Source organism: Chenopodium album, chromosome 4 (genome assembly GCF_948465745.1).
Source record: "Chenopodium album chromosome 4, dcCheAlbu1.1, whole genome shotgun sequence".
NCBI lineage: Eukaryota > Viridiplantae > Streptophyta > Magnoliopsida > Caryophyllales > Amaranthaceae > Chenopodium > Chenopodium album.
In genome coordinates this window covers 6,636,352-6,651,916 of record NC_137837.1, presented here as the reverse complement: position 1 = coordinate 6,651,916, position 15,565 = coordinate 6,636,352, and the positions used below count along the sequence as shown (strand labels likewise).

The 15,565-nt window shown below is 35.2% G+C and overlaps 2 protein-coding genes across 3 annotated transcripts; both read right to left on the bottom strand.

Annotated features, from left to right (window-relative positions):
* Positions 1-85: 85 nt before the first annotated feature.
* LOC145628757 (uncharacterized) lies at positions 86-8,827 on the bottom strand. 2 transcript variants are annotated; one of them, XM_081681144.1, is made up of 13 exons: positions 8,382-8,827; positions 7,457-7,628; positions 7,153-7,370; positions 6,944-7,004; positions 6,161-6,233; positions 4,757-4,834; positions 4,262-4,419; positions 3,519-3,687; positions 2,927-3,392; positions 2,418-2,816; positions 1,375-1,578; positions 1,007-1,140; positions 86-600 (listed from the first exon to the last, which is right to left on the bottom strand). In XM_081681144.1, exons 1-13 carry the CDS (start codon positions 8,748-8,750, stop codon positions 429-431), a joined length of 2,673 nt encoding a protein of 890 aa, XP_081537270.1. In that variant the 5' UTR covers positions 8,751-8,827; the 3' UTR covers positions 86-428. The 2 variants fall into 2 exon arrangements, with proteins under 2 accessions (XP_081537270.1, XP_081537271.1); XM_081681145.1 differs by lacking the exon at positions 8,382-8,827 and having other exon boundaries at positions 7,471-7,622.
* Positions 8,828-9,449: 622 nt separating this feature from the next.
* LOC145626489 (uncharacterized) lies at positions 9,450-14,120 on the bottom strand. The gene is made up of 2 exons (XM_081678922.1): positions 13,815-14,120; positions 9,450-9,769 (listed from the first exon to the last, which is right to left on the bottom strand). The coding sequence occupies exons 1-2, from the start codon at positions 13,964-13,966 to the stop codon at positions 9,694-9,696; spliced, it is 228 nt and encodes a 75-aa protein (XP_081535048.1). The 5' UTR covers positions 13,967-14,120; the 3' UTR covers positions 9,450-9,693.
* Positions 14,121-15,565: the final 1,445 nt, after the last annotated feature.

Here is a 15,565-nt window from a genome sequence, read left to right as displayed (position 1 = left end):
AACAGCATTTCCATTCAGGTTGGACTGCTCATACAACAATTCACCACAGAGCAAGGCCTTAGAAATTGACTTGTACATAATATCCTATACTGAAATTGACCCAACCCTACCAATATTAATGTGACTAATATTGTCAATTAGACATAATAATTAGACTATAATTTGATTATGGCCCTTGCTGAAATAGACTCAAACTGAAAGTCACATCTTCCAAATTGTATTGATCCAACTTAGAATGATTCATTTGTCTCCTGTAAGAAAACATAACACTATGTTGCAAGCTTACAACCATATTCTTTGTAACTTGAGATTCGCCATGCTGTGGTCCATTCTGGAAAATGGTTCTAAATTTCTAGGTTAAATCACAACCCTACAGCTCATAATCAACAGGAAAATTTTCAATAATATTTACATAAATTTCTAACAGGTCAAGAAGCTTCATCAGAAGGGCTGTCAGGTGTTTGTCTAGCAGCAATCACCTTGTCGAGTGTCTCGTCAGGAACTGTGATTCCACTGGTTTCCAGATCAGCAACAATTGCTATTGCTGCGTCAAGTTCTCCAAGATCAAGGCACAGTGTGATGATTTCATCATACAAAGGACTGTAAACAGAGAAGCGATCAGTTAGGTGAACTAAGAATTTCCACAGAAGTTGACAGGTTATAAGTATAAAATATATAAGGAAAAAAAGTGGTAGGAATCGTAAAATGTGCAGAAGTTTCAAGTTTGTTTCCAATCTGTAGCATCTTCTAACTTATTTAGCATTCCCCAAGCCAATTTCAATCTCTATAATTGGATAACAAGGTTGATTCCGGGAATATTATTCTTCTTTGTCAAAGAGCACTACTCATTGTTGTTTATTATGAATGTGGAGGCACTGTAAACTTACAGGTAAAATAACTCATCTACTATGGAATACTATTAAGTAGAATAATCTACTAATGAAATTTCTAATACAGTCACGTATACTCGAAGAAAAACCAAATTAAAAACAAAATCTCAACTCACCTTCCAAATCTGTAGCCAAGACTATGTGTAGTCTGTAAGACTGTCAAGAAAGCTGAAGGAAGAGGAGCTTTTATGGCAGCACGAAGGATCATAGCACAGTCCCCAATAGTTGGTATACCACCTAACTCTATTACCTGAGACAAAATACAACTTTCAGCAATTAATTAACATCTACATGTGTTTTAATTTTTTTTGATAAAATACATGTGTTTTAATTGACATCAGCAAGTAAAAAAAAAAAGTGACGCCAGCTCAAAGAACTTAATATTTTGGATTTTTCTCTCATACTTGAGTTTCTGTAGAAAAAAGTCAAATCCAGGATCTGGTAAAAATAAAGGAATCATGATGTATAATTTATAAAAACTTGCCTTTGACATAACTTTAATAGCCAATTCAACCTCCCATTCTTGAGACCACCTCCGTGGAGGTCTGTTCTTCAGCTCTCTATCCCATGTCCAGCCCCAGGCATCAGCAAGCGTGTACATATCGTCTACATTAAAGATATTTCTATTCCTCATTTCTTCAAAAGCCTCATATAAATCTAGGGGAAACCAGTCATCATCATCATCATTCTGCACCAATGACATAGAATGAGGCAGGCTGATACACATGCAAGTTAAAACACAGATAGATAAGCATATGCAATTATATCCTTTCTTGTTCGAAAATGTAGTAATGATCAACTGGCATTCCTGTACTCTCCAAAGGGGAGCACAAATATCAAGAGATCGGTCTCCCTTTTTTGGAGGGTTTTCTCCCCCTTTGTGATAAGGATTGATTAGTCTCAATTACCAAAGCATTAAATTAACATCATGATGCAACCCAAAAAATATATAACGAGGCTCCATTTAAACTTATTGATACAAAAAAAAGCACTTGAATCAGTAAAATTAGAAAGTCAATGACTTTACACTCCTGAGATCAGACATAATAGTTATATTGTACAGTAACAAGATTTTTTAATTTAGTGATGATTGGAGGGAGCATGATTCACCAACAGCTACTCTCTGAGATACCTTCAAAGTCCACAAACAAACTCTCTCAAAACAAAGAAACACCTGATCTCTTGATCATACAAAACCTCCTTTTAGTATCTCATACTAATTAATGATACTCCAGACCTACAGTACTTTGTCATCTGCTGACAGAAATGGAAATTAAAGTTCCTTCCACATGATACCTAACATGTTTTAAAGCCAGAGAATTTTTCCACCGACCCCCCCATCTCCAAAACCCAAAAAAGGAAGGGGTGGAAGACAGGGAACATAAAAGGAGCACTATCGTGCATGAGGGAAGGGTGCTGGCAGGGTGCTTGGAAGCAAGAATGACTACAGTAGGAAAAAAGAAGGCAAGGCAATGTGCAGAGCACTAAACAATACATGTTTGTTAGCAAATAGCATAATTCTCATACCTCTGCAGCCATAGAAGCTCTTCTCCTTGATTTTTTCGAGGTTGTTGGCTGGTCTGCATCTTTTAACAATTGGACTCCAATCATTTGAAGAGGTTTTTTGGCTTCAGCTTCCTTGTCCTTCACCCTGTCTACCAGGCCTTCTTGACTTTCAGTTTGTTCTACCTCCACTTCTGTTTCTGCTTCCTCTTCATCATCAGCTTCATCGTCTTCAATTTCTTTCGAAGCATCCTCCACAATATCGGCATCATCTATCATCTCTTCAGGTTCTGATTCCTGCCCATCTGCGGGATTTACATTATCATAGATGACTCGCTCCCCAAGAAAACGACGTTTCCAAAATTCTGTGTTGCCCTCTTCCAGTTTGATTCTTGAAATTAATTCATCCACCTCTTCATCAACCTGTCAAAACAATCTTCTTTAATTAAAGAACCACTATAGAGCTAAAATAGTAGAAAAAGACAGGAAAGGATAGCAAGATATTGTAATCTGATCCAGAACCAAGAGATCACCTCCTCCTCTTCCTCCTCCACTGGAGGAACCCATAGTGGACGACCACGTGAGATGTTAATTCTCCTAGCCTTTTGTACTCGCTGATAGAGCACATTCCTAGTTCCATCAATAGGGAGACCTTGGGCTTCCAGTTCTTCTTTTAACTCAGATACTACCATCTTACTAGCAGCTTTTGGTTTTATAACATTTTTTTCACGACCTTTGATTAATTTCTTCAATCTTTCCTCCACTCTTATATAATCAGATTCTGATGCATTTGGTCCGAGAACGGCCGGTCCTTCATTCCTCAAGTGTTTCAAAAGCTTCCTATGACGTATCTTCAATTCTTCAAGACATCTTTGTTTGTAGGAGGTTTCCACTGGATTCGAGTAAATGAACCCTTCTGCATCAGGATCCAGAGGAGTTTTTCCTCTTCGAGGAACCCAGCGTTTGCGTTCACCAGTTAGCCCACCCTCTGAAATATACCTGGGAGCTTACCAAAAAGAATAATCAATCACTGGAATTTTCTTTGCATACATTGGATAAACTGCGAGAATTATTACCAAATATAAATAGCCTGAAGCCAAAGCTCAAGAAATAGACATTAATCACCTGGCCATGTAGTCAATTTCATATCCAAGGTCAGCCTCTTCTTGCAAAGGCTCAATCCATGAGCTGACTAATGTCCTGTATTTTTTACTCAAAATCATAGCTCTTGATGGAATCATCAGGTTATCCTTAGCCATAGCTTCTAAAGCTTCCAGCAATTCTTCAATTCTTCCTGTTCTCCACCCATATCACAACAGGTTAGGATCAAATTTTGATAGCAAATAAGTTAGGAGCCCAAGCATCAGAATAATTAAAGTATTTGTAACTGAAGCATTGATCGTTTTGCAGATTGAACAAGTTAGCATTCAAGAGTGAGCTGCCAACATGTTATTTGGCTCCTTAAGACATGTTTAAAAGCACGGGAAACTAAGCAGAATTTTCCCGTAAAGATGATGAGTCTATAATTTATATAATATCAAATTAAGAAAATAAGAAAATGACATTAAAATTTATGTTTTTTGCTTGGACATTGTATCATATATTTACTTGGCTCTTGAAACTAGAAATAAGCATACATTTACTGAGAATTCCAATCTTCTTTAATAAAATATAATGTCCAGCGCATGATTGAATAAATAACTATATTAATTCTCTGCCACTATGCAGTATCAAGAGCATAATATGCTTCCAAATTAGCATAATTAGGATAAGCATGCAATGCTGAAGTATAGAGGAAATAAAATACTGTCTTAAGTTAGAGTAGCTATTTCTGCCAGTGGCATAACAAAGAAGGTTGAATTTTTCACCTTCTCGACACAAGGCTCGAAGGTACAAAGAAAGTGGATCACCAAAGTTTCCTTCATTATGTAAAATTTTTACGCCCCCTTCGAAATTTTTCAATGCACGGAAATGCCTAATAGCTTCACGTGTCACACAGTACTTGGTGAAGCATTCTACCAACAACCTGAAGAAATTAACATTTTTAATGTTACAAGAATTTTGACAAAAAGGTAACTTGGATTAGAAAGGGCAAGTGTTGTCGGTTATCTAATTCCAAATTACAAGCTTAAAATCCTACAGATAAAAGATTGGCCAAGATGCAGTGCAAAAAATTCTCAAGAAGTAAAGATCAATACTGTAAACTAATGTCTAAGAAGCACATGCTCTTCCACAAAAATAAGATGGAATGCCAGACTGCTACATGCCTGGTCTAATGCTACAAAACTCAATTTTATCAAATAAAAAAGGGACATGCATTCAACAATCCTCATAACTAAGTAAATCAAATTAAAGATACTTACGCATATGTTCTCACATTTGGTTGTATTCTTTTATAATCTTCAACCATCAAGCCAAGCAGCTCAGCCACATCCTGAACCCTAATTCAACAGAAACAAAAGGCATTTGGAACTAACACTGCTGAATGGCTCAAAAGCACAAACAAAAAATACTCAATAACTTTTACAGTCCAAACCAACTAATCATGAAACAAAAAAAAACAGGAAAAGAGCATACTATCAATTTCCAAAAAAAGGAAGCATAACATCATATCTGCTAAAGCTAAGTAATTACCGACTAAGATATTAAGAATTCCTATCCAAACAATAAAAAGATATTGATGATTCAGATTCATAAATCCATCAATAAAAAGTGGCAAAATATATCAAGGGATATAAAAAGTAGAAACTAATGAATAACCATACAGTTCAATACTTGGAACTTGCAAAACCCAAACGACTTTGGCTACCATCATATTTGGTAGTACCTTTAAGCTTTAACATGTTTGGTTTTTCCACATAAACTCCGTATAATATATAACCTCACTTTTCAATTGGTTATGTACAACACATTAAGGTATGAAACTAGGATAGAGCTGGTGTGTAGGACTCAGTTGTTATTGATTTTATCCTTTTGGAGTTGAAGGTGGGGTGGACGGAGGAAGGCTATGTAGCCTAAAGATACAGAAGAGAAAGGACAAATACAATGGCTATGAAAAAAAAAAGCCTCTGTACATATACGGGGTTGACTGCTTAACTGACCACTCCAAACCAATATAAGATATACAGTTTATACATCATCCACCCCTCTCCCCCAAAAAATTTAATACTTATTAAAAAAAAAAATAGTTAAATAAAATAAATAAACGTTAAATTGTTGAATGTTTCTATTACTGATTAAGAATTTTTCCATTCCCCCACCCCCTTAAAAAAAAAGAGTTCTAGTACCAATCATATTGTTGATATGTTGGACTGTTGGTAATGCCAAATAAAGTTATTTTTTCCTCCAAGAAAGTAAATAAAGTTACACATACTTGAAACGACACCATGGTTGTCATCCTTATGGAAGGTGGATCAGAATTCAAATTGAATGTTTTTAAGAAGAAGAAAAAAAATCCATTAAACGGAAAACAAGGAGGTGACAAGGTCAGACTAGAAGGTAAAGCACTTAAACTCTAATGGAAGAACTCCAGCTAGATACTTCATCTACTAACAGATAACAGAAACAAGTTTTCTACAAGTATTGTATAAAGAAGCTAAAAAAAAGTTTTTAAAAAATGTAAAATAAACCAATGAAAAAGGAAGAAGAAAGTAATTGCAGCATACACAGTAGTCATATATAGAAGGAAGTAATTGAGGCAAACACAGCAGAATCAAACATAGTTGATAGACCCATACATGGACAAAAATCATGATGGAATTACTCACCTATCATAGGACTCGGCTCTTGTATATGCCTGGATCACCCAATTATATGTCTCTGCATCAGGCTTCATATAATCTGGCAAGCAAAAGTTAAGAAGTAAGATCTGCAACAATGGTATACAGACAGCGAGATGCAATTATAAACATAGCATCCATGAGCTCAGTCTAGCGTTAGAATTACCCATACAAATTCTGCAGGTTTTTATAAAAATTTGTGGTCACGAGCTTTCTTTCATTTATGGGTGATTGGATGTATTAGCAGTGCAGTGGGTACATGCTAGGAAAGGTTAGTCATTATGTTGTCACTTCTCACTTGTCGGCATAGCTGATACATGTTTACAAGTTGTCAGGCCAGTATGTAGCTTGGTCTTATTGAATACAAGTATTATTCTATTATCTTGTTCAATAGTTTCATAGCTATATTACTTTGGAGCCTTGTCTTTGTGTCCTCAACGAATCACCGTATGATTCCAATTTTCTAGTGTAAGTGATGATTCCCTTACTCTCCAAGCTGTCTTTTAGGCCTTTGGTGTCTCGTTTCTTTTTATCCAATGGCAGACTGTTTTTCTTTTTCTTTGTCTATGACATGTGAACATATGTTGTGTGAGGTTAATACAGAATTCAAATGCTGTATAAAACTTGCAAGCATGCTAGCTTCTTGTGGAGGTGAAGAATGTATTTTTAAATTCTAAAAATCAAACAAGGATAAAACCTTTATTCCAAACATTGAAATACATATGTTGCAAAACAACACATCATAGAGTTAGTGGAAAGATAACGGCCAACCTTCTCCAAATTCCATGTTCTCAAATGTTGCAAATGCCACTTCAGGTATTCCACAATTTGCCTACATTGTACAACTCATGCTTAAGATTTAGCAGGCAACGAGGCCACAAAAGGATGTAATTCGAAACTTACATCCCTCGGCATACTTTTAATCAACTAAGTTCAAATATAAAAAGTAAAGAGAAGCAAAAGCAAATTGAAATTCACACCTGAACACTCAAAAGGCAGTTAAAGTGGAAAGTTGTAGCCATCCGGCCAGCTGCCTCCATTTCATAAGCAATAGTCAAGGCATTGGAGTGATCCCCAGCTTTACAGTCTTCCTCAATCATGAGATCGTAAATCTCATCAGTAGCCCTCAATCCACCTTCAGCACCCTTTAGAAACACCTTGTTGGCATCTTCCAAATGATTGCTTCTAACCAGCTCCTCTGAAAACAAAATTTTGACTCACTATGGATAAATCAAAAGAAAAATCGACAAAATGCCACCAAGAACTATGCTAATAACATTATACCAACAAGAACCAACCAAGCTTTCCGGATGTCATAATTTAACTTCTCCATTGCCGCAAGGATTTCTAAGCCTCTGGAAGCATGGCCTTTCGACCCAAACAACCGAACCAATGCTACAAATGTCTCGTGGAGAGGAGTTAGCCCCACACTCAGCTCTCTTCTCAATGATTGCATCTACATCCATGCCAACCCTCGACTCATCAATGAACACCAATAGAACCCAAAAATTCAATGGTAATAAATAATTTTAAACAAAATTATTAACATACTCTATTTTAATCAGCGAACATTTCTATTTTGGGGTGTCCCAAATTACTAGGCTCATTTTATCTAACAACTTAAATTATGAATTTTCCCATGTTATCATAAATAGTCCATTTGGATGGAGTTAAAAAATGGCAATATGGAATGAATTTATTCTCATGGTATAGTTCACTGTTCACCCCAAGTCCCTAAAGTGTCTTTTTCTTCAATATTTTTCATTACCATCTAATACAGCTTGGAGGATGGTTTTGGGAGGTCAAAAAAATTTGCAAAGAAAGACTCGAAAGTTTGGGGATGGGTTTGCATACTTGCATCCTCTTTGCCACCATTTATTACCACCAACCAAACAAATTGACATTAAGGATTTGATGTGTAGTATATACTACTAGTATCATAATAAAACATTACATAATAACCCAAAGTAAATCATCATAAATCGCGTCAATTCCTTGGAATGACCTCTAAGGCTCTAAACAAATGTGGCTTATTAAAGTGGGACGAAAAAAATAAACAATAATACAAAAATGTTGCAATAGATTTATGACAATTATGATCCTAACAATAAAGGGTTGCAAAATCACATAACAAACTAAAATTCAGAATTATTTTTTTCATAAATTAGATAGATATAAAGATAGAAAGAAAGAGAGGAAAGAGAATTACAGCGCCTTCTTCATCAGCATTAAGAACATGAGCAACAACCAACCCATGATAAGACCTAGGTCCAGGACTAAGACCAGCAACAATCATATCATAAATAACATCAGAAACTCCAATTGCATCTCGATTTCTAGCCCTAATCATCAGCTCTTCCATGAATACCAGCCTTAAACTCTTCTCGGTCCCCGACAATGCCGTCGAAGAGTCATCCCCCTTCGGCGTTCGCCGGCGCCGGGACTTCCGCTCCGGCGAAGAAACCGCCGAAACGATGACGGAGTTGAGTGGCTTTAATGGAGGAGGAGAGAGAAAGTGAGGAGAATAATGGAGTATTGGATTGAAAGGGAGGAATTTGGAGGATAAGATGTGCGCCATTGCTGGAGAGGTGTGAGTGAGGAAGAAGGTTGGATAAGGCTTGGGTTTTGTGGAGGTTTAAGAATTAAAATACATATCTGGCGGGGTATTCATTTCGTATTTCATCATTTTCATCGTATAAATGTATAATCAGTTGTACATACAACGCAGAGGTGTCAATTCGAGCCACTAGGTCGAGTAAGGTTGGATCATATCAGGTTTAATTTGGGTTTCTGATTGATAAATTATTGTGATTGTAATCTAAATTTACTTTCGAGTCAGATTGGATCGAGTTAGTTTTTAACACCTCTATTTGTGCAATTGCGAGTATAGTTGAGCATTTGAGATAGATTCAAGTGAGCAAAACACAAAATACTCATTTTCTCTTGAATTTTGATGGTTTGAAATCAAAATTTAATCAATACATAGCAAAACTTCTTACAAATCAACAAATAAAAATGCTTTGCAAAATGAATTATATTTCTTGCACCATAAACCTTGTTCTTATTTACTCGTATTTCTTTGTTATTACTTGCTCGTAGTTCTTAATATATTATGAGTTTACCAAAAGCTATTAAATTGCTAGTCAAAATTGAATTTATTACTGAGTATATATCATAAGCGTTTAGAAGATATCAAATTTATTAACATCACAAAATTAATCAAGCGATCACGCAATGCAACTATTGTCTCCATCGACAAAAATGTTTTACAAAACCATAAGTCAACGCACAAGGACTGCATAATGAGAATAATGTAAGCCATATTCATGTTCTTCATCACATCAACAGCAAAACTAAACCTAAGATAACCTCGTAAGAATTAGCTTGTTCATGAGAGCTAAAGCACAAAATTATCTCTTCCATGTACATACGATAAAATCTACGAGTTACTGTTTATATCTCTTCAATCTTCATACTATTCTGTTGACCCGTATGTAGCCTGAACTATTTGCCAAAAACAACTACTTGTCTCCCTTTGTACTGTCCTTTTTATGAATATCTTTATCCAGCTCTTTGGGTTTTGCCTTCTCAGCAGACCTGAAAGAGGCAAATTAGTAAAATTCATTAAAACTGAAATGCTTAAACACAAGCTTCTGTATTGGTGTAAAGTAACTGAAAAAAGACAGTAACTCCATATAAATGCATCTGGGCAAAGATAATCACTTGTTAATATATTACCAGTACATCGTACAGATATTGGTTTTTTACACCCTATACAAGCCTCAACCCATCACAAGCAACAATATAATTGAATTTTCTCCACATGTCTGATTTCATCTTGTGTGCCTACAATTTAAGGTCCACATAGAAAACCTAAAAATCTCATGCTACAGCTAGTGACTAAGGTAGATTCATCATAAGTGAAGTGGAGAATGAGTGATAGTTAGGGCAAATTCCTCACTTTTATCACACAACCATATGAAGTTGACTAGAGAAGAGGGGGTAGATCGTACATGTTATACAATTTTCATTCCCATATCCTGAAATATACTTTTTTTTAATGGCCAAGTCTAGCTCAATATCTTTGACTTGGTGCCCCTGCCTTTTGAAAAAAGTGGAACCAAATTGAATTAAGCTTGATAATTTATGAGGTCTATCTCCACTCCCAGTCTCCCACACCTAATAACCTCAATTTGTAAAAGTAATATAATTCACCACTAGGGATGTCAGTGGAGCAGATCAAGTAGGAGACCTCCCCATCCTCATCCACCCCAATACACACCATCCTCATCCTATATTCACATCTATATATTAAAAAATTATATACTTTTATACTATTTTATAAAAAAAATTATACAAAATAAAATAGTAAATATAATACTTTGTAATACATTCATATTATAAGCAAAAAAGTGTGTAATATTAACAATGTTTTTTTTAAAAAAATTGTAACCTACATTAATTATTATGTAGGATTGTGTATTTGGGAGGTGGGGATTAGGTGGGGATGGATATCAAGTGGGAGTGGGCAGGGATGATTTTAGAATTGTACCCGCCGAGGCAGGAATGGGATGAATTTTGGACCCGTTGGTCGTCGCGGGGATGAGATGAAAATTTTAGGTGGAGATGGGGATGAGAAGGCCAACATCCGCCTCGTCCCGCCCCATGGACATCTCATTCACCACCATATGTGAGCAAAGCAATGTCAACCTTAATAAAAGACAATGACATAAATGGATTATATTAAATTGTCAAGTACAATCACAAAAACAAATTTCCAATATCATTTAACAAAAAAACAATAAACCAGCCTTAAAGTCCGCCAATGGCCGAAAGAAGTAGTAAATAAATCAAAAATCAATATATATCCACTTAATTCTACATGATAACTAACTAAATAAATCATAAACCCCACACAAAATGAGCCCAATGGGTAACAGAGGAAAGATTATTACAGTATTTTTTTTAATGATTTCTATCAATATTGGCAGTCATATATAGGGAGAAAAAGTCGGTAATTCTTGTATAAATTTGAAATATGTAGAAAAACAACAACAAAATACAATCATGTACTAGGTGAATTTAAATAATTGCAGTTTGCGTTTTCCACAAAGGGTGGTCAAACCACATCTTGTAATGCTTGCATGGTGTTTTCAACGGTGGTAGCTACCATAGTAGTAAAACAGCTTATAAAATTTTATTCTCAAATATGTTAAAGAAAAAATTGAAAGATTAAAACTACAAAAAATTAATTTCTTTCTGAAACACAAAATTAAATTTTTTTTTTTTTAATTAGACAAAAATCCTTTAGTTTTCTTGTCTAAATTACCTCTAGAAGCAACCATTTGGAAACAAGAAAATAATCAGGTAAACACATACCAAGAATGGTATAAGATCACAAATCACATTCACAAAATCATAAGCTTAAGTAACAAAATCCAACAAGTGCAAATTTACAAATAGTGGTTCTTGTGTGAATAAATAAGGGCATTTGACTTAATTTGCTATTTTACTTCTTATAGCCTATTTATAGTGCTCCATGACTCCCTCAAATTTGTCAAGCTAAGTGTGCTACAATTGTAGGCTAAGCAGGAGAAAGATTGCTCACAAGTGTTTTCAAAGTATGCTTCGATTACTTGAACAGAGAATACAACTTGAAGATGTTGGCTCATATGTACAAATGATCTAAGGAGCCTATTTATAGTGCTCCATCCTTCTTAAAAGGTTTCTCTATATTCTTCCTAACCTCATCAAATAGAAGGTTCTAAACTACCTTCTAGAGTATTCCCACCTCCAAAGGATCTACATACAAGGAGGTTCTACGCACATGCTAGAATGTACAAGAGAAGCCCTGGACATTCTAAATCATTACACTACTTATGTACATACATAGAAGAACCTGGAAACCTTCTACTATGTACAAGATCTTCTTTGAATATTCTAGAGTCATCCCCTCTAAAACCTCCAAGAGATGTTTGGAACCTTTTAGAACTCTCCCGCATTTTCAGACTCCTTGCTGCCAAGCCCATATTTCGGGACCTCATCTTGGAAAACAGACACTTCCATGATGATCCTTGGCCCAAAATATGGTGGACCCTTGAATTTGAGCCTAGAGCCCATTTGCCCCTCCAAATGGCTCATTATTGTGATACTGTCAAATGGGTGCTCATTAGAAACACAATGCCATAACAAAATAAAGCTCTACAACAAGAAGTGTGTTGTTGGGCACTAATTGCAAGCCCCCTAGCCACGATTATGCCTTATTCCCTAGTGACCTATTTGACGCCCATCCTTGGTGTGAGAGGTGACCCATAACAGTAAACCAACAATCTATACTACCACATGAGATAAAGACCCGGCTAAAACCGATTCATTTCATTGGTTAGAATATTTCAACCTAATCAAATCTCCTTGCCTCAAACACAAGATCCCATCCTCTTTTAGCCTCCTCACCAATAGTGCACAAAACTACCTAAGATTTCTCAATACCTATTCTCTAATTTTTGACTCAACGTTAATACTTAATAGAATTTTACACTTAAAAAGAGCACCAATTCAATAATTCCCTTCAGAGTGGTTTCATTTCCTAATTTTTACACAAAGCATACCCTAGATGACTATTTTAAACTCCTCAACAAAGGTTTTTCAATAAAGTTTCCCCTGACTTCTTTGATAATAGCCTATGACCTATATATTACAATTATTCTTCATTAATTGATTATAATTCTCAGTTTTGCTTTCCTCTTAAGCCCACAAGGTTTGGTTTCACATACTGTCACAATTAGCTCAACATCGTAACATTCACCATAGTATTCACAACAACCTGATAAGTAGTAAACTCTCGAGTCAACAGTTTATACTAACACATGGTTTAAAGACCCCACTCAAATTGATCATTTAATTTGTTCAGTGGCTAAAAATAAAATCTAAAGTAGCAAACCTGGATAAATCCTTGAACTTATAAGTTATAATGGAGTACAGGAGTAGCATATTTCAACATAGTCAATCTTCTTTACCTCATATGCAAAAACTCACCCCCAATTAAACTCCTCAACAACAGCACAAAATTGCCTCAAACTTCCTAATTTCTATTCTGTATTCCCTACTATTGAGATTCTCCCTTTAGCCTCACCGAGTTACTGTAACTGCCTCTATTACTTGGACTTGGGAACTCATATCAGATATGTTTACATGTCCAAGAGTCTAACTCAACTTCTCCATGAAAAATTTCCATAATAAGGGTCGAAGTTCCATACCAATGTCAAAATGTCAAGGATCTCATCAAACACGTATACTTCAGGTAATCGAAGAATCCGAATAACATAACCCACTATTTGTAGTTTTGTACTATAATTTAACATCTGGGTGTTGCTTAAAAAAAAAACATCAAAAATCATGATTGACCCACAAACAACTTCCTGTTGTACCCTCATGATCAAAACAATAACCCAAATTCACAATCAACCCTCAAAACCCAAAACCCAAATTTCATCGAATAGCAAATAGCAGTCGCAATTCACAAACAATCAACAAAACCCATCAAACAATAAAATCATAAAATGACAATAATTTATTCAAATGTTGCAAAAATAACAAACACCCATAATCAAAATTAAAGAGAGGGAGTAAAAAGGAGATATACTTGGAAGCAGCAGAAGATTCTTCTTCAAGCCAATTACGAATGTGACGAACATTGCGACGGAAAACAGCAGCAGATTGTCTAACGTCGCTTTTGGCAAGAAGAATAACAGCACCAACAGCTGCTACTGTCACTACAAAATTCGTCAACCCCATCTTCCTTTTCTTTCTTTTACCCTCTTTCTCTCTCCTCTAAAGATTGAATTTTAAAAAAAAAAAAAAAAAAATTGTGCGATTTCTAGTTAAGAATCACAAGAACCTAGCTCCTCCCCTCTCTGTATGTTGAGGTCTTTCATTCTTCTCCAAGAAAGGGATTTTTTTTTTTTTTTTTTTTTTTTGGGGACCAAATGGCTGAATTGGGCTTGCATTTTTGTGGGTTTTTCAGTTTTTGCCTATATCAAACCCAAAGTAAAAGTCTTACAAAACTTTTGTCAATTGTTTAAATTTCTAAAAAAAACAAAAAAAAAAAAAAAAACGAAGTACAATTTTTTTTTGGAAAAACCGACTAACAAGTAATTTAACCATCTTGATAAAATAAATTACGCCCTATAGATTATTTAAAAAGTTTAAAATGACAAGAGGACAACTCGTCTATAAAACTTTGTGCAAAGATATTCAAAAGGTTTACTTAGATCATTTGCCGAAAGACTAATCAGTTAATTGATGGAGTATATAAATTTGACTTTCATTGATCAATATGTACTTATGAAGGGTAGTGCATTATGCAAAATTGTCTAAGAACCATGAAGGGCATGAACAAGCTCTCATCACTTATGCATTATACGAAGTATGTTTTATTAGACTTCTTAGCTTGACAAACCATATTCCTTTTGGCATATTCAATACGGAGTAAAAAACAAGGAACAAATTTTCTGTAATTTCTTCTTAATTAGCATAAAGTAACTAACTAATTTGACTAGCTGGTATGCAAATAGCCAGAGGGGGACCTTTCACCGGGACCATTCGGAGCCAGGCCCCCCGTAAATTATTGTAATTAATTAGTTAATGAACTTAAATAACCTATATATACTTATTAAATATTGGGACATAGTGATTAGTTTTGAGCAAAAGGTAAAATATTTAAATCCTGACCCCTCTACTATTTTTTGCCAAGATCCGCCACTGCAAATAGCAGCTACCCACCACATATTACTTTCTTCCGCATTAGCCTCAAGAGTCTAAAATCCAACTCTGTTACAAAAGGTTTTAAGTTTTTAACTAATGATCTATCGATGAGCACTGTTAGGCACCCGGAATAGTGTAGCTAGGCAATACAAGATTACAAGGTGGTGATTCGATAGACTTTTTTACTATACAACTAGCTCCGGCAAATTAGTATAGAAGATGGACCATTCTTTCATCTTAAATGGAGTATTACCATAAGAGAAAAAGATGGTGGAAATAGAGTTGCTAATAGTAATACATTGCTTAAACTAGAACACCTCTTAAATGAGGTTTTGCTAATAGAATAGGACTTTAACTCAATAATTAGCTTTGATTAATTGTGACAATTGTTGATTAGTTTAAATAGCTGGAACCTGGAGGCTTGAGCTATATATGCATGAGCTGCAGTTAATTATGAGTCACCTACTCTATATGAGACTAACCCTCAATAATTCACTTTTCATGCCAGTTTTTTCTAGAATAAAAATAATCTTTTTCAGCTTAATTACTTCGTAATTAATTTATTGTCGCAGTCATATAGGTTACTCAGATTGCAATTAACTTGCTAAATAATCAAGACAAGCTGATTTG

Coding starts and splice junctions, on each gene's coding strand:
- LOC145628757 (XM_081681144.1), bottom strand. CDS start 8,750: ATGGCGCACATCTTATCCTCCAAATTCCTCCCTTTCAATCCAATACTC. Junction 7,629..8,381: donor ATGCTGATGAAGAAGGCGCT/GTAATTCTCTTT, acceptor GCATGGATGTAG/ATGCAATCATTGAGAAGAGA. Junction 6,234..6,943: donor GAACATGGAATTTGGAGAAG/GTTGGCCGTTAT, acceptor TTTGCTTGCCAG/ATTATATGAAGCCTGATGCA.
- LOC145626489 (XM_081678922.1), bottom strand. CDS start 13,966: ATGGGGTTGACGAATTTTGTAGTGACAGTAGCAGCTGTTGGTGCTGTT. Junction 9,770..13,814: donor GAATCTTCTGCTGCTTCCAA/GTATATCTCCTT, acceptor TGCCTCTTTCAG/GTCTGCTGAGAAGGCAAAAC.